Source organism: Poecilia reticulata, linkage group LG13, assembly GCF_000633615.1.
Source record: "Poecilia reticulata strain Guanapo linkage group LG13, Guppy_female_1.0+MT, whole genome shotgun sequence".
NCBI lineage: Eukaryota > Metazoa > Chordata > Actinopteri > Cyprinodontiformes > Poeciliidae > Poecilia > Poecilia reticulata.
The window spans coordinates 9,508,528-9,527,938 of NC_024343.1; the positions used below are offsets into that span (position 1 = coordinate 9,508,528).

The window sequence follows — 19,411 nt, forward strand, 5'->3', positions numbered from 1 at the left end:
TCTAAGGACAGCAGCCGAACTTGATGCTTCATATGGATATTTATCTGTTGACATGCGGTGTAACTGTCAGATACTTTGTGCTCACTCCACAACTGAACAAAGAATATCAGCTGTATTTTCCTGGGTTAAAGAGAATAAGAACTGGAGCGTTTCCCACTGGTTCAAAGCCACTGAAATTTGTATTTTCATTAGCTATAAGCAATATTCATCAAAGCAAAAGAACATCAATGCTTGAATAAAAAAAAAAATACAGATTATTTGACTTTGTGAAACAAGTAGAATTTTTCAATGATTTTGTTTTACCATATCTGTGTAATATAATCTTGGTTCTTTGTCTTCTATTTGAACTCTTGAAATGAATTAAATTTTAAGATTAAAACACTTGTTGAGAATAGGCGCCATACAAAAAAACTCAACTGAATATTTAGCTTCAGTTAGGCCAGGACACATGAAAGTAAGAAGGCTGATATTTTGCCTTACATATTAAAACCCAATTTTATATTTTTTTAATCTTCACTAATAAAATTCAATGGAAACTAGTTCACCCATTTTAAAGTAATTTTTATACTTTAAGTAAAAGAAGGTGCATAAATGTTATTTCTTTGTGGATTTTCTTGAACTCGCATAGTTTTTGTTAAATGTGCCACAAACGTTTAGTCATCAAGAGCTCCTGACTTCATTCTGTCTGGATATTTGACAACTTTTCTAAGCAGAAATGATTAGAAATTTTAAGTAATGATCATTTCGTTCTTGGTTACTTCAGTCCACGTTAACAAAAACCTAACTTCACTGTTGAGTGACAATGGATTTATGACATCTTTCAGTTTTTGGCCAGTTTAACAAATATTAGTTAGGGTCTTTCCTGAGCAACCTACCTTCCTTTCTGCCAGAGTAAGAATTTGGGTTAAATGACTGAAAATTGAGCCCAGTTGGGAAAATTATTCTATATACATATAAAAATAGATTTTGAAGGCTAGAAGGTCTCTGAGAAAACTTAACCTTAGACCTACTTACAATTTATGTTAAGAGTGACTGATCAATTCAGAATTATGGTGGGACTTTGCCATAATAAAAAAAAACAAAAAAACCAGTGACTTGTATGCAGCTTTCTAACAGAAAATTGCAGTTTTCTGAGAGAAAGCTGTGGCTCTACAACATGCGGTAAGCTGTAGTCACAGTGTAAAAAATATGCAGGATTCACTGTAGGTAGAGGCTGTTGCCATTAGTGTTATTATGAAGGCCAAGTTAAAAAAAACAAACAAAAAAAACAACAACTTTACAAACATTACAGAAACCATTTTAATTGGCATTTTATACCACCTATAGCATAAAGGAATTTGGAAAAGATAAAATCCCAAAACCCAAGATCCTAAAAGGATAAACAACTAACTCTGCAACGATGCGTCTCACCGTTGTTCACTACTGTACCAGAAAATTGAAAACATTTGTTTCAAATGGGGCGGGGGGAGTGAAAGCTGAGCACCAAAGTTCACAAACACAAAATAATGCTTTAGCTTCCACAGCATTATTCCACTCACAGCATTTTGAGAATCCATAATAGTACCGGTGATATGGTCCCTCTGAACAAACCATCTCTCTCTCCTGAAACATGTATGATGCCACAAAATACAATCAACACAATGACAGAAAGGGTCCCTTCACAAAAGCTTTGGAAATTTAACAAGACATTTAAGTATTTTAAAAATGCAATCACATCCTTAAAAACAATGCCGTCTTAAGAAAATAGCTGATAAAAATATTCTCTGCATTTTACAACAAAAAGAAGTACATGAAACCATCTCTGCTACTCTGCTTTCTCATCCTCTTCAGCCTTGTCTTCCTTTTCGTCTTCCTGATCATCTGCTGCAGCAGCCTGTCGATGAATAAAGCAGACATATTTAGCAGTTTGTTCCTACTATGAAACCAAACCCATTAGGCACCAGTGGTAACGTACCTCCTCAGCTTTGGCCTCGCCATTTTCTGCAGGAACTTCTTTCTCTGCCTGGGCTTCTTCTTTCTTCTCTTCAGCCTTGGCCTTTGCTGCCTCCTTTACCTTCTTGGTTTTAGGTGGAGCCTGTCATTAACATCAATGCAAAGCATTAGGAGGGAAAAAAAAAACATGTTCTTTTCAATCACAGCTATAAGAACCAGGGTCTTGTGTGCTTTTCCACTAGAAGGGTTACGTTGCACCTTGATGACCAGATCAAGGTCATCAAGTAAAATAGATTAGGTCAAAATCTGCTTTAAATACCAGTCATCGGATCTCACCTGCGCATGCTCAGTCAATAACAAACAAGGTCTGTATAGGATATAAAATTGATCACACTACAGCTGTGAGACACAAAGGACCACCCTTTAATCTGATGAAACAAACACTCCTCATTTTTCAGACCAAAAGCATCATGTGCTGGGGCCAACTTTCACATCTGGCCCCACAGGTCAGACGTGAACAATTTTGTGAAGTGTAAGATATATACATAAGAAATTGAACAGTAGATGATAGGTATGCGGAAGGCTGTGCCTTACATTTTTCTGTCCCCTGCACCTCTCTGCTGAAAAGCACCTCCATAGCATAATGCTACGGAGATGCGATATTTCATTATAGGTATGGTGTGTTCATGCATTGTTAGTTTTTCCATTGTACATAGTTTCACATATATAGACCAAGAAAATGACTTAATTACCAATTAGGGGACTTTTGTATGAATTTTATTTAAGTTCTACTGGATTTTATTTAAAGGAATCTGAGAACAAAAAAGGCAAGCTAAATACTATTGCACACCACAATTTTCAGATTTCTGTGATTAAAAATAAGACCTATTTTTCACTGTGGAAAGCAAAGAAAACGACAATACCACTGTTCGGTAGACCATGACATACAAATGAGAAAGTTTCAGAGTGCAGGACAACCAGCGCCACTTTTAGTCTTAATGCCTCTCTGGAACCAGGATGTCTCTTGACAAAAAAAATTTAAAAAAAAGGTAATTTCAGCTAAACTCACTTGAACCTCAGCTGTGTTGATGTGCTAATAACATTTTTCATACTCAAATTATTACATTTGACCCCAGTAGACCTAAAGACCTACTGAGTGGGCTATGTAACGTGGCTGTGTTTATTTGCATGTGAATTGGACAACTGTGATCTGAGAATAGAGCGTAGATTTAGGAGTGTGAATGCATATGAATTACCCCTGATGCATGTTGATACCAGGTCTGAACAGAGCTATAGAGATTCATGAACTCCTTCTGACCACAGTTCTGGTAATGTGGCAAAACAAAAAAAGGTTTAACCACCACTGGAAAGCCATGTCTCTCTACCTTTGTCTTCTCTGGTTGTGGCTTTTCCTGGGTCTCTTTCTGCAATGCACAAAATTTAACATAAGAAAAGGAAAATGCATTGCAATGGCCGGGCATGCAAGTTGAATTCTCAGTCTCAAAAAGGATGGTGAAGCTTACCTCCGACAGCCGTTGAGACTTCCGTCTTGGCTGCAAAACAAAGATTCTGAGTTAATCAAAAATATTGATGAGTTGTGATTTAACAAGTTCTTTAAAAGTCAGCAAACAATTATCCTATCCACAATTATTAGGATCAGAGATTAGGACATTAATAAATTTTATTATGTGTTAAAGCAGAAAGAAAATGCAACTGCTAAAAATCACACACACCAATATGTTCCTTGCATTTCCTCTAAGCACTGTAAATCAGTCAGTATGTAAGCCTGTGAGTGCATAGCCCCCTCTGGCTATGGTTTATGTGCACATTCTACTGGCCTTTTGGAGACCAAGATGAAAATGTTCCCCTGTGCAGTTCAGCTTATGAAATCATCTAAATTGAAACAGAAATCTTTAACTCCACAGTTCATCAGTACAGCATTTAAACTCCGATCCCATCACTACATTATGTCATCACTTAGATTTTTTTATTATTTTTTTTTTAGACGTACTCACCTCTGCAGCTGCATCTGCATTGGAAGTTCCCTGTGTAAGTCAGAGAGGTGGAGAAAAAAAAATTAACAAGCATTGAACAACAACCATTCATGAGTGAGCTAAAGTGGGTGTGTGGTGGAAAGGGGGATGGGCACCTCTCTTTCCCGCTAGCTGATCAAGAATTTATGCAATCTGTATGAAATGTGACAAAAGGTCCTAGGCGTTTCTAGCTCAGATTCGGGGTTAAGGATTTCAAACCATCAATAATAGTAGCCTAAAAACATATTTTAAAGGCAAGCCAAATATGTTTGGGTTTTTTTTTTTTGCAGTATGGGGTTTCAGACCCAATGGAATCGGCCAGCTGTGTCGCTGTTTTCTTGGACACATCAGCTGCCATGATGATCCATAAAGAAAAGACAGACCGCCTCGGGAGTGACGCACACCATCTTAATACTGAGGACAGTCAAAGGTTAATATCCCAGCAATGTAAAGCGGTAAACATGAAGAAAACACGCCACATTTAGTCGCTGCAAAATCTACCCAAAGAAGCTCAAACTAAGCTTAAAATACAGTGTTTCACGACTGAAATTCCTTGAGGTCGTAACCTGTATGCTTCCTCGACGATAGTTAACACCCCTTTGTTTAATCCCAACACACACACACACACACACACACACACACATAGGACTATGAAGTAGCCAAGCAGTTCAGAAACCTGCCTGAGCGTGCATTGCTATCAGGATATGTGACTCCGGGAGCGAAACTTATTTGGCTGTGCAGGCGTGTTATCCCAGGGCTGAGTAAAAAGGCGCCACTTCCCAGTGTGAACACGGCAGACCTGAGCACATCCGACTTGGATTCCACGTAAAACCCATTGAACACTCAGGACATTTATCCTTCTACATCCCTGCTTCAGATACAATGTTTACAGCTAAAACACTTTAGACATGCTTATACACACGTTTAAGCTTACCTTTTTCCGTCCCATTCTCGTTTTGTTTTGACGAGACAGCTACTGTAAGGAAAATTTCAACCTTTTTGTTCCGATAAAACTAGGAAAGCCTGCAGGTTAGACGTACACCTCAACCCTATACTTCCCAGGGAAGTGTGCAAACGTTATATTTAAGGTTCAACCAGTACCAGAACAAGCTTTAACTGGATTGGATCCCTTGCTCCTTATGTATTTTATCCCTTGTCCTACCAACCTAGCAGGAAGAGTGAATCTCCGCCCAATGTTCCCAGTGATTGGCTTTGAGGTTCAGGCAGCATATTTTTGAAACACAACATCTTTACCTGTGTGGGTAGGATGGTGTGCCAATCAACTATCAGTGTTTAACAAGGAAAGCACGATGGGTGTTGTCAGTAAAAAAAAAAAAGGAAGAAGAAAAACCACGGTGAAGGTATAGGCCTCAGTGATTAGATAACATGAAAGGATTATCAGCAAATCACAAGAAAAATGTGACAAAACCTGAAGCAATATTTGCACAGATATAAAGCACCCTCAAGAGGGAAATATGCCGCATGATTTTGCTTGCACGCCCGTGCTTTCTTGTTGTTGAACAGAGATTAGTGAAACGTATGTGATATTACAAAAAGTAGTCTTATCAGCTCCATCTGTAACAGTGAGCTGAATAGCTGTGGGAGTAACACTGGTGGAAACATGGCGACAGGCTGCGCATGGTTCCTGGTGCTGGGCTCCGTGTTTCTCTGCAATCTCATGAAAATACTCCTGCCTAGCATTTCATCTTTCGTAAGTAGGGGGTTCTGCTTTGTCTGTGTCAACTGCGGATTTGAGCACTGTTATGCATTTATTGTAATCTCATTTAAATAGAATGCTAAGCTAGCCGCTGCTAGCTTAGCATTTAGCTAATCCAATAGTGTTAGCTTGCCGTAAACAAAACGAGGCTTATCTTGGCTGAAGGCCGGGTGGAGTTTTCACCACAACCTGATCAAGTTACGACCCGAACGTAGCAAAAATGCAGCACCTTAGCTGTTTTGCACTATCCTTTTGTATTTAGTCTCAGTCACTCTACTAACCATATCACTGAATTTAAAATATTCAGAACTGCTCCGTGCATTATATTGTCATATATTGCATATATATGCTGCTGTGACAGTTATTTAGGGACCTTTCTATTAATTTTGAAAATGTTAACTTTAATAAATGTAGTTCAATAAACCTCCGTTCTTCCACAAATCAAGCAGCTCCAATAGGTCATGGGTTTTCTTTTTTTTTTTTTTTTTTTTTACATTATTATGTTATAACAGTATAAATTGGAAAAGGGCTGTCAAATTGGCAGCACTTGAAAAACCCACAGTAAAAGCCATCCCTTTATTGTACTCAGTAAAGCAGTTTTTGTTTCTCTTTTAAGCTGACAAAGATGGTGCAGAAAGATGCCGAGCAGGAGAGTGAGATGAGGACTGAAATCCAGCAGATGAAGAAGGAGCAGTCCTCCATAAGCATGATGGATGAGTTTGCAAGATATGCCAGGCTGGAGCGTAAAATTAACAAAACTACAGATAAGCTTAAGACGCATGGTAAGATGAAAACCAACACACATGTTCACCAATTCAAGAGGTACATCATACCACTGAACAGCATGAATCTTTCTTATAAGCTAGCAAAATGTAGTATGTGCTTTATGTTTATTATTACCAGTACAGCTTAGGTTGTAAGCTGTACTGGTAACAGACCTACTGTTGTACACTTCAAAAAATGTGAAGTAGTTTAACAAAGAAGACTGTGAAGAAATTGAGTTCTCTGGATGTGGAGAGCTGTCAGAGACACTTAAAAATGCAACTGTAATGGCTGTGAAAATGATTTCACAAAGTATTCACTGAAGCGACCTGAATATAAATGCATGGTACACTTCTTGGATTTTTACTAGCTAAAACAGTGATGTATCTATTTCCATCCTTTTTCACTGTAACACGATAGTTTGTGCTGATTTATCTCAAAAATCCCAATTAGTAACTTTTTGGTTAAAATATGACGACATGTGAAAAATATGGAGGGGTATGAATAATTTTGTCAGGTACTGCACTTCAACCTTTGAAAAAAATTCATTCACTTTTTAAACACATTTGACTCAAATGGGGACGTACTCAGTCTTTCACAGCTGTTTAGATCTGCTGCAACAGACAGAATTCAGCAACTGCAGGAAGTGGCTGGAGGTTTGATGTTTACAAAGTATTTGCTGGGAGCAACAGCTGCCTGTTGTCCAATGCAGACAATCTAAGAACCGTCTCATAAACAAACCAGAAGTCGACATTTGTCTAGCCAAATGCGTAATATTTGTACAACTGCTAAATTAATGTGTGTGGTATTGTGATATAATGAATATGTTTTTAGTGACTCTTGCAAGAATTTGCATGCATATATTCTCTCCATTTACTTTCTGTCTGAAATACATTGTTTGGCAATTTCAGATAAAAGGCACCTATAGTGGTATTACATCACTACCTACAAACTTACATTAATTAAATTTGTTCTAACACTGAGCACACATGGGTACATATACTGCAAATGATTCCATGTTTGATTTACCTTTGCAGTGCAGTCGAGGACCGCTCAACAAGCCAAAATGAAATGGGTGGTGAACATCGTCTTTTACATACTGCAGGTAGGTGGACAATATAAACAGAAACACAAATGTATCTGTAAGTTATACAAAAATTCTCTTGATGCTCTGACCACTTGTAACATCTAAACTTATAAACTTTGTTAGAACAGCATGAATCTTTGAACACAGTAAAATTAGTACAAGCTGCAAATAGTAGCAATGTAGGAACTATCTATAATTTCAAATATGTATTCCTTTCTGTCTTCAGGCTGCTCTGATGGTCTCACTGATATGGAAATATTACTCTGATCCAGTGACTGTGGTCCCCAGTAAATGGATCGCTCCTGTGGAGCGACTAGTGGCTTTCCCAACAGGAGTGGCAGGTAGTCAGTCTGCTGTTCTTGTTGTATCCAATATAAGATAAGCCAAACAATTTACACAATAGTTATTATTGATATGCACGTCTCGATGACTAGTTAGTGAAATGTTACTTTAAAGCAATTTTTTTTTTTTACATTTTATCAGTTGATAACACTTGATCAGTTTCAAGATGTTCCAGGATCAACCATGACTATATGGGGCTACAGAAACCACCAGAAAGAGGCTCCATTGTTATAAACTAATGTCCTCGTTTCTAAATAATGATCAACATGTTGGATAAGATGGTGTCTTAGTATTTCAGTTTGTACATTTCTCTGCATAAGAGATCATTTTATACTGTTCGATTTTAAAAACATGACAACTTGAGGAAAAAATGGTATATATAATGTTAACCAGTGAATAACCATGCTTGGCTGCAGGAACAGGAAATGAAGTCTGCAAATGAAAGATTCACAGAGCTGTTCTTTTCTTGCAGGTGGCGTGGGAATCACTTGCTGGCTGGTGGTTTGCAACAAAGTAATCACACTGGGCCTCAGTGCCATCAGTTAGAGAACTCGGCTGTGATTCGGCTGTCTGCACGTCTTCTTGGAAATGAGTTTGGTGTTTAACACGAAGATAAGACTGCTCTCCAACTGCAGTATTAATTTATTATTATTGTAACATTGTGTTTTCTATTTTTGTTGAATGAATGTTTTGATTTCTTACCAACTGGATAGAATTGTGACATTTTCTTTTTTTTTCTTCTTTTTTTTTAAATAAACTGTTAAAACCAAATTTTGTATTTTCCAAGTTGGGAAACATCCAACAAAAACAACTCAGGTAGTTTTTGTTTAGTTCCAAAAATATTGGTCTGAACATTTTTTTTTTTAAGTTAAAACAAAACATAAGAAATTCTAATATTTGTCATTTTTTAAAACCTTTGAAAACAAAGCTTTCATCACTGCAGTGAGATTTTATCTGACAAAACTGACTGTAAGAGGCTATGATCCGTTTGAAGATTCTTAATCTCGCCACAAATGATTTCTCTTGTGTATTGAGAAGTCTTCTCACTTTGCAAGTTCTGACTGACTGGGTTGAGCTGTGCATTCATTTTTATTTGACATGGTTGCATTCAGAGTTGTTTCCAAAACGTTGGCCAAATTGATTTCATCTTCTGTTTCCTTTTCTTATAACTGCTGTGAAGTTTCTAAAGCCTCGGCTTCTTTGTCGTTCGGCCAGGTGTTCTAGGCTCTCATCTCGGTTTTCTTCCCAATAGTTTCTCTCAATATTTTCTTTTTAAAAATACCTGAAAAAAAAAACAGATTTTACATCAGCTTGATAAAATATTCCTTTTACTACCCAATTCACAACCAGAACAATGCTTACGTCGTGGTGATCGTCTTCTAATACAGTGTTTTCAGAAATGTTTCTTTCTTAACTTTCAGTAAGCAACACTTGCAGATGGTGGTTATAATGCTGAAATGATAAACGGTTAACGGGGCTTGAATGATCACAGGAACTTTAAATAGGCATGGCGGATTCATTAAATATCTAATTTCCTTGATAACATGAAGCACAAATCAACAAATTAGATCAAACTGAATGCAACGTACCTGCAGATACAAAACTTGATGTTTAATTGCTCAAGACTCCTTATGTGCCAAAACATCTCTCTTCCATAGCTCTGATGATGTTTGGACAGATCTATCCGTCTGCACCACCTTATTCACTTTGGCTACAATTATACGTTCAGGCAGCTAAAGTCACAGGGAACTAGAAAGCATAACTAACCTTTGTCAAAGTAGCTTATTTGTGCTTATTACCTTTTTTGCTGTGTCCTTTAACCATCCTGTGGTAGTAAATATTATGTTTCTGCACTTCTTTTTCTCTGAGCTATTTCAGAAAAAAAAATCAAAAGTTGCGTATTATACATAGCTATAGAGACAAGAGGTACATCTGAGCAAACAGAATCATTATCATTATTGCAGTAGTCATTTCAGTAATTCAATTTAAAAAGTGAAATTCATATACAAAGAAAGATATGCTGGTTTCAATTTCCAGCAGCTCCAGGTACCTGCCCACACTGCAAAAGGTACCAATAACTGCTAAAAGCCATGTTATCATTGTGATTGATTTGTCAGCAAATTCGCCTGAATTAAACCTTATGGAGAAACTATGAGTGATACCGATATATCCGTCATTTCATGCTTGCTCACCTGGAGCTCTCTGGTCAGCTGGTGGATGTGGTCTTGCAGACAGACGGATGCTTTTCTTGCCTCTCTGAGCTTTCTTTGTTCCGAGTCTATTTGGCGCTTGAATGATTCTTGGTACAACTCAAGGGTTCTCTCCATGTTCTAAAATATAAGGAGATCAAAAAGAAATGCAATGCACGACCAAATAAAAGGGCTATGCTCTAACACTAAAAACTTAGGGCTTGATCATGCGTTCTGATTTCAACTTTGAAGTAAGCTATATCCCAGCAACTCACTCAAGCCTCCATACCGTTCACCTTCGCACCTGTATCTTCCGGTCCCTGTCCTCCAGCTGTGTAGTGGCCCAGGCCAGCTTCAGGGTGAGCTCCTCCCTGTCCAGTAGACTCTGGTCTTGGCTGAGCTGCTGCAGGTGCTGTAGAGTGTCCTTCATGCTGAGCAGCTTTCTTTCTGTGGCCTGCAGCTGCCTGCCCAGGTTGTCACGGGACATGCGGGTTTCACGGAGCAAACCCTGAAGAGCTTTGGTTTCATTGTTGTGCTTGGCTAAAATCTGGAAACATGCACAGAAGGAATATGGTTTCTTTGGCACTGGTTGTGCTGGTGATGCAGGAATACTCTTTAAATTTGAATTGTATTCAGAGTATGATTACTTTCTGTCTTCAGACGTATATAGGGCACACTTAGCTGACAGAATGGAAGTGTTACAAGAGAAATCTGAAGAGATGAAACTTTGATCCAACCTGGGAGATGTCGTCATTTGAGTCTCTGAAGTGCTGCTGCGCCACCGTGTGGCGGTTCTGGACTTTCTTCAGCAGTTTGTTCTCAGTCTTGGCTTCACTGAGCTGCTGCTGCAGATCCCAAACCTGGCTCTTCAGCGCCCAGATGCAGTTCATGCTGGGGGCCAGGTTCACTGACTTTGAACCTTGCATGGTACGGATTGGAGGCATCTTCAGGATTTCATGCTTCATTTTCTGCTTCTGGACCGCTTGGGTTTTCGTGCCTGAAGGGAAAAGTAAATTCGTTTGGTTATGACAGAAAGAAATAGCAGCCCACTCTCAACTACATCCTGCATTGCCTTGACTGTATCCAGATCGCTTTGATCCCTGGAGTTTGGCTAATGGATGCTCATCTGGAGTCCTGTCAGCTCTCTCCTCACGGTCAGATGGATACCCTGGACCATCAGAACCACAGCAGGGACTGGACCACCTGGAGGTGTTGGTACTGCAGCTCACTGTATCACGATCCCCATCCATGCAACTTTAAGAAGAATTTGACACTTTGTGAAACATAAGAAAAAAAATTTCTTGTCAAAACCGGAAACAACTCAGCTTAGTAAATCGGTCTATGCTAATTAAATGTCTTTGGAATTTTATCTAAATGTTTAATCCTAAACAGAATTTTTTTTTTACTTTTTAAAAAACGCCGGTTGTCATGGCACCTGCTACGGAACTCATAACGAAGCTGAAGTTAGCATGTGATTCAAACTTTAATTAGCTTTAAAAAAAAAAATCTAAGATAGTTAGAATTTTTAGATGGTGTAGTTTTTCCAAACCGTGTTTATGACTAACCCAGGGCAAGATTAAAGACAGTCCAGAGTCCTTGAGCAGCAGAATATCCCTTTAATCAGGTTCCGAATTAGATACCAACTTTTTAAAATAGTTAAACCACAAAATAAAATGACTTAAAATTAAACAAAAATTCACAAACACTATAGCTATAGATCACACTAACATTGGACTCAACATTTACCCTTATCTCTATTCTTGTTTGATTTTAAAAAAATGTAATCAGTTTAAAGTAAAAAAAAAAACACCTATATAAGCTAAATTAAAAAAAGTGATTATAGCCAATAAAGTGAAATAAATAACCTCTTCAAATAAAAATAACAGTTTCATATTAAAATAAGCACTGTGACTCCCACAGTGCTGTTCACAGCTATTTCTGTCCTTCTCAGCATGGACTTAGAAACTAACTTGCCTTTCTTTCCCTGAGCCGACAGACAGCTAAAGCTGCCAATCAGTATGCGGCGCTGCGCCCCAAGGGGCCAACTAACCAATCCGCCTCTAATGGAGCCCGGAGACAAAAATACCTCCAGCAATGTGTGTCAGTGTGTGTGTGCGATCCCACTGTTATTTCTCCGTCCGGGGTGCGCTCTAATAATAGAGCAGGCAGACTTCTCCTTTAAGGCCCTTCTTGTTGCACTGCCACCTCTTCAACATAGTTTGTAGTAAAAATGGTAATCAAAGTTTTCCTCGCCACTTCCTCTGGATCGACAGCGGTAAGTTTTCACTCTGATCTTAACTTTGGGTCGAGCTTTGCAGGTTGTACTCCATAAACTGAACATGACTGTCACTCACTCTGATTTCACTGGGTTCAATCTATAAATTAATGCTGGTTGCCTTGCCGTCTGATAATTTGCTCTTTCAGCAAGTTAACTGGCTTGACTTGTGATCAGATTTATTTCTGATGAGTGATCTTGGGTAAGTATTTCGTATGTAAATGTGATTCAACAGGCGGAGCCTTCCAGAACAGGGGCTCCCTAATCTTTTCATGTCAGAGCTTGGGGGCTCTTTTTCAGACCCCAGTTATAGTTTTAAGACTGCTTTTATTTCTATAAATCACTGCTTAGGTACTTATTTGGGTGATTACTAATGAGAAGAGGGAAAGTTTGTTTTCGTTAGCCTTTCTTGAGGTCTCTTAAGCATAACTAGTCCAGCTTTCTCACAATAGTTAGAAAAATGAATTTGTTTTCCATCAAACTGGTTGCTTACTTGTCCAGAATTGTGCCATAGATGAGGCCTTAAAGCTATCCTCATTATTTTACCTTTAAGTATATTTTATGCAACTCGATTGGTAATTCAACCAGCATATATTTTCTCGCTGTTATGTCTTATAGTTCAACATTTGTGATCAAAAACTTTGTAAAACTTTGCGTTGAATGAGCTAGAAACTTTAACACTCCTTTAAAATGGTACATTTTCTAGATGGAAGAAAATAAATGTATTCATCCACCTCAGCTTTCCCATTTTATGACCAACACAGATCAATCAGTCTGAAAAGTTTGACATGGATTTGTTTTCACATCCCCTGAGTCAAAGCCTTGACTCAGGCTTTGACTGAGTCAAGGCTTTGACTCAGTCAAGATGCAGATAAGATGTTCTTATCTGCATCTTATCAAAAATATGATTTCTCTACAAATACAGGAAAGAGGGAGATGGGTGAAAATAAATAATTTTATCTATAAAAGTCAATTGAAAAGTGTACAAATCCAAAGTAGTAAATAAGACAAGCAGGTTGATGGGAATAACAGGATGATATGATATATGATCAAGCACTAACTAAGAAATATTTAAGCTGGAGAGTCGGTCTCTCCAGCAGGGGGTTGATTAGAGACTGGGTTCAGCTGTGAGGGAATGAGAGAAAATGGAAAACGGTTCACGCAGGAAACCAGGCAACAGTATATAAACACATATTAAATGTTAAAGTACAGGACAACTCTAAAATAATGTTTTGAATGTGAAAAGCAAAGGCTGAAAATTACTTTAAAAAAAAAAAAAAAAAAAAGAAAACCAAAACAAAATCCAAAAGGTTTTGATTCATGAGCTGTTCATTTTTCCACCTTGCAGATCAAAAAGAAACAGCAAGATGTGGTGGGCTTCCTGGAGGCTCTGAAAGTGGAATACGCTGAGCTGGACATCGCCTGCAACGAGCAGAACCGCATGTGGATGAGGCAAAATGTCCCAGAGGAGAAGAAGCCCTCCAACGGCATCCCACTCCCTCCACAGATTTTCAATGAGGAGAGCTACTGTGGGGTGAGCAAAGATGCATTTGTAACTCTATAATGTGGGTCTTGAATTAGAATAGCACATGTAGCAAAAAAAAAATCTAACATAGTTCTGCAATTGAATAACATAAAAAGTAAAAAAAAAAAAAATGTTTTCCCCCCTGCAGGATTATGATACATTTTTTGATGCAAAGGAAGACAACACGGTGTATGCCTTCCTGGGGTTGCCCCCTCCTCCTGGCTCGAAGGTTAGAGCTGATTTAAGTTTTTCTTTTTATGTTTTTCTGCCAACTAGCTATATTACTTGTTTGCTTAATTGAATGGTTACTACCGCATAATTCTATTATTTAAAACCTTTTCCAAAGAGTATTTAGATTTTTCTCCAAGATTTTGAGTGCTAGAACAAACCAACAGATTCAGTTGTTGATAATGCAGCTTCAGCCTATAATAAAATATTTATAAGCACCAAAGAGATGTATTACTAATTATGGTGATGCAAGTTTTGTTATCGCAGTCTGTCTACTGGCTGTGTGATTTATAGCGCACAAGAAGAAAAAAATACAAAAAAAAACCCAAAACACAGCCTCTGTAAGTAAAGAATGCATATTTGAATAAGTTAGCACTTTGAGCAGCACTATGGGGTCACATGGGTGAACTATGTTTAGAATTCAAAGAAAATATAATTCCATCCTTGTTTCCAATAAAGCTTGACATCTGCAGCATTTTTCAGTCATTTAAATCAGACATTTATTTCATATACTGAAGTTTCAACTTAGCAATGTATAATACTCTGTATCTTTTGACACTTTCACTAATTTATAACAATATTTAACATTTATTTCACTATAACTGATTTTGGAAACAGGGATAAGTAGTTATTTTATGTGAAAGAAGTTTGCTTCTTATAAAAATTAATTTGGCTGTTGAATACATTGGGCTCTTTCTTACTGTATATTTTTATTGTTGTTAAGCATTGATTGTTTTCATTGAATAGTTGGTCTGAACTGCAGAGAGCTTTCCTGAGACAGTTTGGTAAGAGGCAGCATTTCTGAAGTAAAATGTGGTGTGTTGCTATGACGAGTGCTTCTCTGTTAAAGAGAAGCTCAAAATGATACAGCTCCTAGCAGAAATATTGAGCTTTCTCACACTCTGTTATGTTATACAACCAGAATCCCAAGCATATTTTATTGGGATTTTTTTTTTGGAGTAGGCAAACGCTATTGCATAAAAAAGGAGACATGTTTTTCACAAATGTTCACAAATTAAACTCTTAAAAGTGCAGTGTTGATATGTTTTCAATCCCCTTTACTCGGATACCCCTCAGTCATATCCAGCCAAGTGCCTTCTGAAATCCCTACATCACAGCACATCAGCTCATTCACAAGGTCACAAATGTATACAGAACAGATTTGCTATGACTGATCAAACTGGGAATTTTGTTTTGTTACAGTAAATCCTAACAGGATCGATTCATGACTTTAGCATAAGAACATGCAGACTGTACAGCAAGACAGCAAAGCAAATCCAACATGAAACCATAAAAATAAATAAATAAATAAAATCAATGGAGACGGTTCAACTTCCAGCAGGACTACAATCCTCAACTCAGCGCTACAGTGGAAGGCTTTCGATCACAACATATTCATGTGTTACAATCGCCTAGTCAAAGTGCAGACTTAAGTCTGGCTGAGAAATTGTTTCTGTTCATTAGTTGTTTCCCATAAAGTCTGACTCATCTTGATCTTTTTGTCAAAGAACTGGCTGAAATTTGAGTCATACCTCAAAGATTCCAGCTGCTCATAGTGAAAAGTGATTCTACAAGAAATTGGCCCAAAAAGGGCCAAATACAAATGTATGCTGCACTTTTCAGATTTTCATTCTCAGAAAATGTTGACTTCCAGATCATTAGTGACATCTTGGATTCATAAGCTGCTTTGGACACCAGAACAACACAGATGACAGAAATTGTTGTGTGTGTGTGTGTGTGTATCTCCCATCATATCCACAAGTAGATATTATAAATAGATTTTATTAAAACCTTGGGGTTTGAAATCTGTTGTTTTTAATTCACTACGATTGATTTGTGTTGAACCTCCTTGATGCAGGAAGCATTGCAGGCTGAGAAGGAGCACATTATGCAAAACGGAACCCATGCAGAGGAAAATCCTGACGACTCAGTAGTAAAGCTGACAATATGTTTCCATTTTCCCATCATGCTTTTTCTATAACTGTGCCACACCTCTTCACAGTCCTCATCTGATATAAATAATAACTTCCCTTCCATGTGTAGCTGATGACTTGAACAGGGTCTTAATCCCTCCCATGACCTCGAATAATGTTAGTGTTGCATGAATCTTTAGAATGCTGTAGCAAACTAGTTCTTATTTCAACTCTGTTTTTCTGTCCCTTTGAAACCATCACTTCCATTTTAATGAATTACTGGATTCCTTTTTGCAAGACTAACATCTCCATCTGAGGAGTGTGCCATTGTAATCATGTCGAAACAGTCTCTCTTTTTTTCTCCCACTCCCTGTTTTCATTGATTTATCTTTGATTACATTTCTTGTTTTACTTGATTACTTATTTCACCTCTTAGAAGCATAATGGGGATGCACAAGAAGGAGAGGAGGAGGGACAGGCAGGTGATGAGGAAGAAGGAGAGGGTGGAAGAGCAGATGATGAAGCCACCGAACTAGAAACATCAAGGGGAGAGGGAGAGGAAGAGGAGGCGGCGGCAGAGAAAGAAACAGATGAGGTCACCGAAGAGACAGTAATTGCCATATAACTCAAGTCCAGCTCCTCATCAGTTTTCCACCTCCATAACCCCGGAGTGATTGAATTCCCTCTCTATCCCATGCCTTCTTGTCATTCCTGGAGTGTCTCATTTTATGTTGACATTAGCTTCCTCTTTTTACTTAACATTTACCTACCTCCATCCTCATCCTAAAATCTCTTCCTCTACCACTAACAAGCAAAGTGTGGTCTTAAATCCCTCTGCAGCATCAATGGACTCTTAATACTTTCTCTCCTTCATTTTTTAGGTTTCTTTTTGTGCTATTTTTTTATCTCATGCTGCCTATTAGCTAACTGTTATGTTACAGTTCATAATAACCTGCAAAATCCCTCCCAACACCATTAACTGTTCTTGTTAAGGTGTGTCAGGACAATCCTAAACCCAGCCACTCTAACTTATTTCACGATGTTAATCTGTGAATGCTGATGTTTCTAAGTACCGATGCATATTTTGTACACTATGTGAAAACTTAAGACATGTCTTCCTGTCTCTTGTTATAGGAAGCACAAGAAGAGGATGAAGAGCAAGTAAGTTTTTTTTTTCTATTATTATTTAGAAGAAAAAACAGTTAACACTTACAAATGTAGTGTTTTGGGTTGCGTGAATTAGGCATTTTTTGTTCAACTTTCTTGCCTCTTTATTTTCCCTAAAAGGATTAATTACAGAGTTCAGTCATATTTGTTGCATCAGGGCTTCTGGTTTCTTCTGTTTTCTTTATGAAGCATGGCAAACTTGATAATACCTAAAGTAAATGTATTACGTAATTGAAGAAAATCACTTTTATTTCTTTGAAAACCTGTCTAAAATTGCTTCATTGAGGGATTTTATTTTAGGTAGTGCAGGTGCACAATGTCTCCACATAAGGATTAAGTTGCTACTTTATTAAGTGTTTTCATTCTTAGCAGTTGTTGCTGCTTTTAATCCTGTGTTCATAGCTGTCACCATCTCTCCACCTGCTTGTTATTGTGAAAGTTACTAACATGAGCTGCACATGAGGGTTTTCTGGTAATTTTGATATGCAAACGTAAAACCAGAAGACCTGAATGATCTGGAAGATTGATATGACAACACATCTTTCATGTGTTTTTGGTGCTAAGCCATTCAGTGCTTTATAAAGTAACAAAAGTATTTTACAGTTTATTCTCTGAGCTACAGGGAGTCGGTATAGATGTGCTTTCTTTGTTTTAGTGAGAACGTGGCAGCATTCTGGATCACCTGCAGCTGTCTGAGTATTATTTTTTAAGCTGTGTGCATCACTGTGTATGTAGTCACAGAGATCAATGTGACTAAAGATAAATGCATGGATGAGTTTCCCTAGGTTTTGCTGGCACATGGGTCCTTTAATTCTGGAAATGTTCTTCAAATGACAGACTGACTTTGTGTCTCTGAAGGTTCAGGTCTGAGTCCATCACTACACCCAGATTTCAGGACTGACCAGTAGTTTTATGTTTAATAACTGAAGCTGTGTGCTGACTCTAGATCGTTCCTGGTTTGGTCTGAAGATAACTGGTGAAAGTTATGACATATTCACACATTGCTTTGTTCTAGGCATCTGTTCAGTGGTTGAACTGACTTGGAGTGACATTCTAATGTAGACCTGTGTGTCATCTGCGTAGATAATAATCTAGTGGTTATAACAAGGAGTTATTTGAGTTTCTGTTCCCCTCCTATGAATCAGATGTTGTTTTTTGGGGGGGTGGAGGCATTTACTGTAAACCCTACAGATGGTTGCACATCAATATTAGCAGTTTCTGAATTACTCAGAGAAGTCCATCGGTCAACAACAACCATGCAATGATCAGAGTCACTTAAATCCTCTTTTCTTGCCTTCTGATTCTCAGTTTGAGCTTCAAGAGGACTTCACCTCATTAGTTTTCAGATATTCTTTTTCAAATAACTCAATAAAGAAATAACTCTGGCTATCATGTATTTTGAATGGATTTGCTATTATCTAGGTTAATTGAATATATAGTCTGACATGATTGGTAATACATGAATAAACTGATTGAACTGAATAAAATTAAGGTGTGCTTAGTGAAGGGTCAGTTAGTTTTAATGGGAGGAACATGGTAACACAATCAAACTGAATGACTTGGATATTCTTAGATATACTCTATTCACACAGATGTTTTGTGTCCATTAGTTGATTAGCTCATATTTCAGAACAGCGTTGTTCCAGTCCCTCCATCACCTGCCTGATATCACACATTTAAAGCATTTTCTGCCCCTATTCCTGCTATTGTACTACTCATGAAAGCTGTAAGACCTTTGACTGCTTCTTTGTGTTATTGTCCATCTCTTGTTGGTTTGCTCCTTATAGGAGGAAGAGGAGCTGCACTCACAGGTAACTGTGCTTCAGTAATCTTCTGTAGTTTGGTAGATCATCCACGGTTCCTCCATGAAGCCATCAGCCTTGCCTGATGGTGTTCAGATGAGACAATTCTACATTGTTGAGGGTGGGATTGTGAAGGATGTGTACTTATTTTGTTGTTGTTGTTGATCCTACTCATCATTAAACTCTTCAGTTTCCTCACATCAACTCTTCCTCTTCCAATGGATTCCCTTTCAGCTAACATCTTGGTTTCCTCCCAGCTGTAGCTGCATCCTGATACCTTCAAACATCCCCTTTAGTTTCCTTTTCCACAGATGTCCTTATAGTGCATGCATGTGCTTCTCTTTTTGCTCCCCACACAGCTTGCTGACCTGGCTGCTATGTTATTTCTTTTAGGAGGAAGAAGAACTCCAACAGCTTGAGGTAGATTCACACATATATA

The 19,411-nt window shown here is 38.0% G+C and overlaps 4 protein-coding genes across 12 annotated transcripts in view; 2 read left to right on the forward strand and 2 right to left on the reverse strand.

The window, feature by feature from the left end:
• Window positions 1-1,275: 1,275 nt before the first annotated feature.
• hmgn1a (high mobility group nucleosome binding domain 1a) lies at window positions 1,276-5,106 on the reverse strand. The gene is made up of 6 exons (XM_008425270.2): window positions 4,900-5,106; window positions 3,948-3,977; window positions 3,456-3,485; window positions 3,318-3,356; window positions 1,955-2,074; window positions 1,276-1,873 (listed from the first exon to the last, which is right to left on the reverse strand). Exons 1-6 carry the CDS (start codon window positions 4,912-4,914, stop codon window positions 1,805-1,807), a joined length of 303 nt encoding a protein of 100 aa, XP_008423492.1. The 5' UTR covers window positions 4,915-5,106; the 3' UTR covers window positions 1,276-1,804.
• A 180-nt stretch (window positions 5,107-5,286) lies between these two features.
• Window positions 5,287-8,583, forward strand: get1 (guided entry of tail-anchored proteins factor 1). The gene is made up of 5 exons (XM_008425271.2): window positions 5,287-5,676; window positions 6,299-6,464; window positions 7,482-7,549; window positions 7,758-7,872; window positions 8,346-8,583. The coding sequence occupies exons 1-5, from the start codon at window positions 5,587-5,589 to the stop codon at window positions 8,417-8,419; spliced, it is 513 nt and encodes a 170-aa protein (XP_008423493.1). The 5' UTR covers window positions 5,287-5,586; the 3' UTR covers window positions 8,420-8,583.
• A 360-nt stretch (window positions 8,584-8,943) lies between these two features.
• Window positions 8,944-11,529, reverse strand: LOC103474381 (lebercilin-like protein). 2 transcript variants are annotated; one of them, XM_008425273.2, is made up of 8 exons: window positions 11,135-11,509; window positions 10,800-11,059; window positions 10,367-10,609; window positions 10,066-10,203; window positions 9,673-9,742; window positions 9,463-9,584; window positions 9,236-9,325; window positions 8,944-9,155 (listed from the first exon to the last, which is right to left on the reverse strand). In XM_008425273.2, exons 1-6 carry the CDS (start codon window positions 11,310-11,312, stop codon window positions 9,493-9,495), a joined length of 981 nt encoding a protein of 326 aa, XP_008423495.1. In that variant the 5' UTR covers window positions 11,313-11,509; the 3' UTR covers window positions 8,944-9,155; window positions 9,236-9,325; window positions 9,463-9,492. The 2 variants fall into 2 exon arrangements, with proteins under 2 accessions (XP_008423495.1, XP_008423496.1); XM_008425274.2 differs by lacking the exons at window positions 8,944-9,155; window positions 9,236-9,325 and having other exon boundaries at window positions 9,470-9,586; window positions 9,674-9,742; window positions 11,135-11,529.
• Window positions 11,530-12,146: 617 nt separating this feature from the next.
• Window positions 12,147-19,411, forward strand: part of sh3bgr (SH3 domain binding glutamate-rich protein) — a 12,783-nt gene continuing 5,518 nt past the window's right edge. Inside the window, exons 1-8 of one of the 8 annotated variants that reach the window (XM_008425278.2) lie at window positions 12,147-12,337; window positions 13,686-13,871; window positions 14,011-14,091; window positions 15,949-16,023; window positions 16,440-16,598; window positions 17,138-17,164; window positions 18,958-18,981; window positions 19,366-19,392. In XM_008425278.2, the coding sequence (XP_008423500.1) occupies window positions 12,293-12,337; window positions 13,686-13,871; window positions 14,011-14,091; window positions 15,949-16,023; window positions 16,440-16,598; window positions 17,138-17,164; window positions 18,958-18,981; window positions 19,366-19,392 (624 nt within the window). In that variant the 5' untranslated portion in view covers window positions 12,147-12,292. Of the gene's footprint in view, window positions 12,338-13,685; window positions 13,872-14,010; window positions 14,119-14,150; window positions 14,175-15,948; window positions 16,024-16,439; window positions 16,599-17,137; window positions 17,165-18,957; window positions 18,982-19,365; window positions 19,393-19,411 lie in introns of those variants that run through there. The other 7 variants (XM_017308236.1, XM_008425281.2, XM_017308237.1 and 4 more) reach the window with 7 other exon arrangements.

Coding starts and splice junctions, on each gene's coding strand:
- hmgn1a (XM_008425270.2), bottom strand. Junction 3,486..3,947: donor ATGCAGATGCAGCTGCAGAG/GTGAGTACGTCT, acceptor TTTGTTTTGCAG/CCAAGACGGAAGTCTCAACG. Junction 3,357..3,455: donor AGTCTCAACGGCTGTCGGAG/GTAAGCTTCACC, acceptor TGTGCATTGCAG/AAAGAGACCCAGGAAAAGCC.
- get1 (XM_008425271.2), top strand. CDS start 5,587: ATGGCGACAGGCTGCGCATGGTTCCTGGTGCTGGGCTCCGTGTTTCTC. Junction 7,550..7,757: donor TCGTCTTTTACATACTGCAG/GTAGGTGGACAA, acceptor TTCTGTCTTCAG/GCTGCTCTGATGGTCTCACT. Junction 7,873..8,345: donor TTTCCCAACAGGAGTGGCAG/GTAGTCAGTCTG, acceptor CTTTTCTTGCAG/GTGGCGTGGGAATCACTTGC.
- LOC103474381 (XM_008425273.2), bottom strand. CDS start 11,312: ATGGATGGGGATCGTGATACAGTGAGCTGCAGTACCAACACCTCCAGG. Junction 11,060..11,134: donor GCGATCTGGATACAGTCAAG/GCAATGCAGGAT, acceptor TTTTCCCTTCAG/GCACGAAAACCCAAGCGGTC. Junction 9,585..9,672: donor TAAAGGACACAGCAAAAAAG/GTAATAAGCACA, acceptor GTATAATTGTAG/CCAAAGTGAATAAGGTGGTG.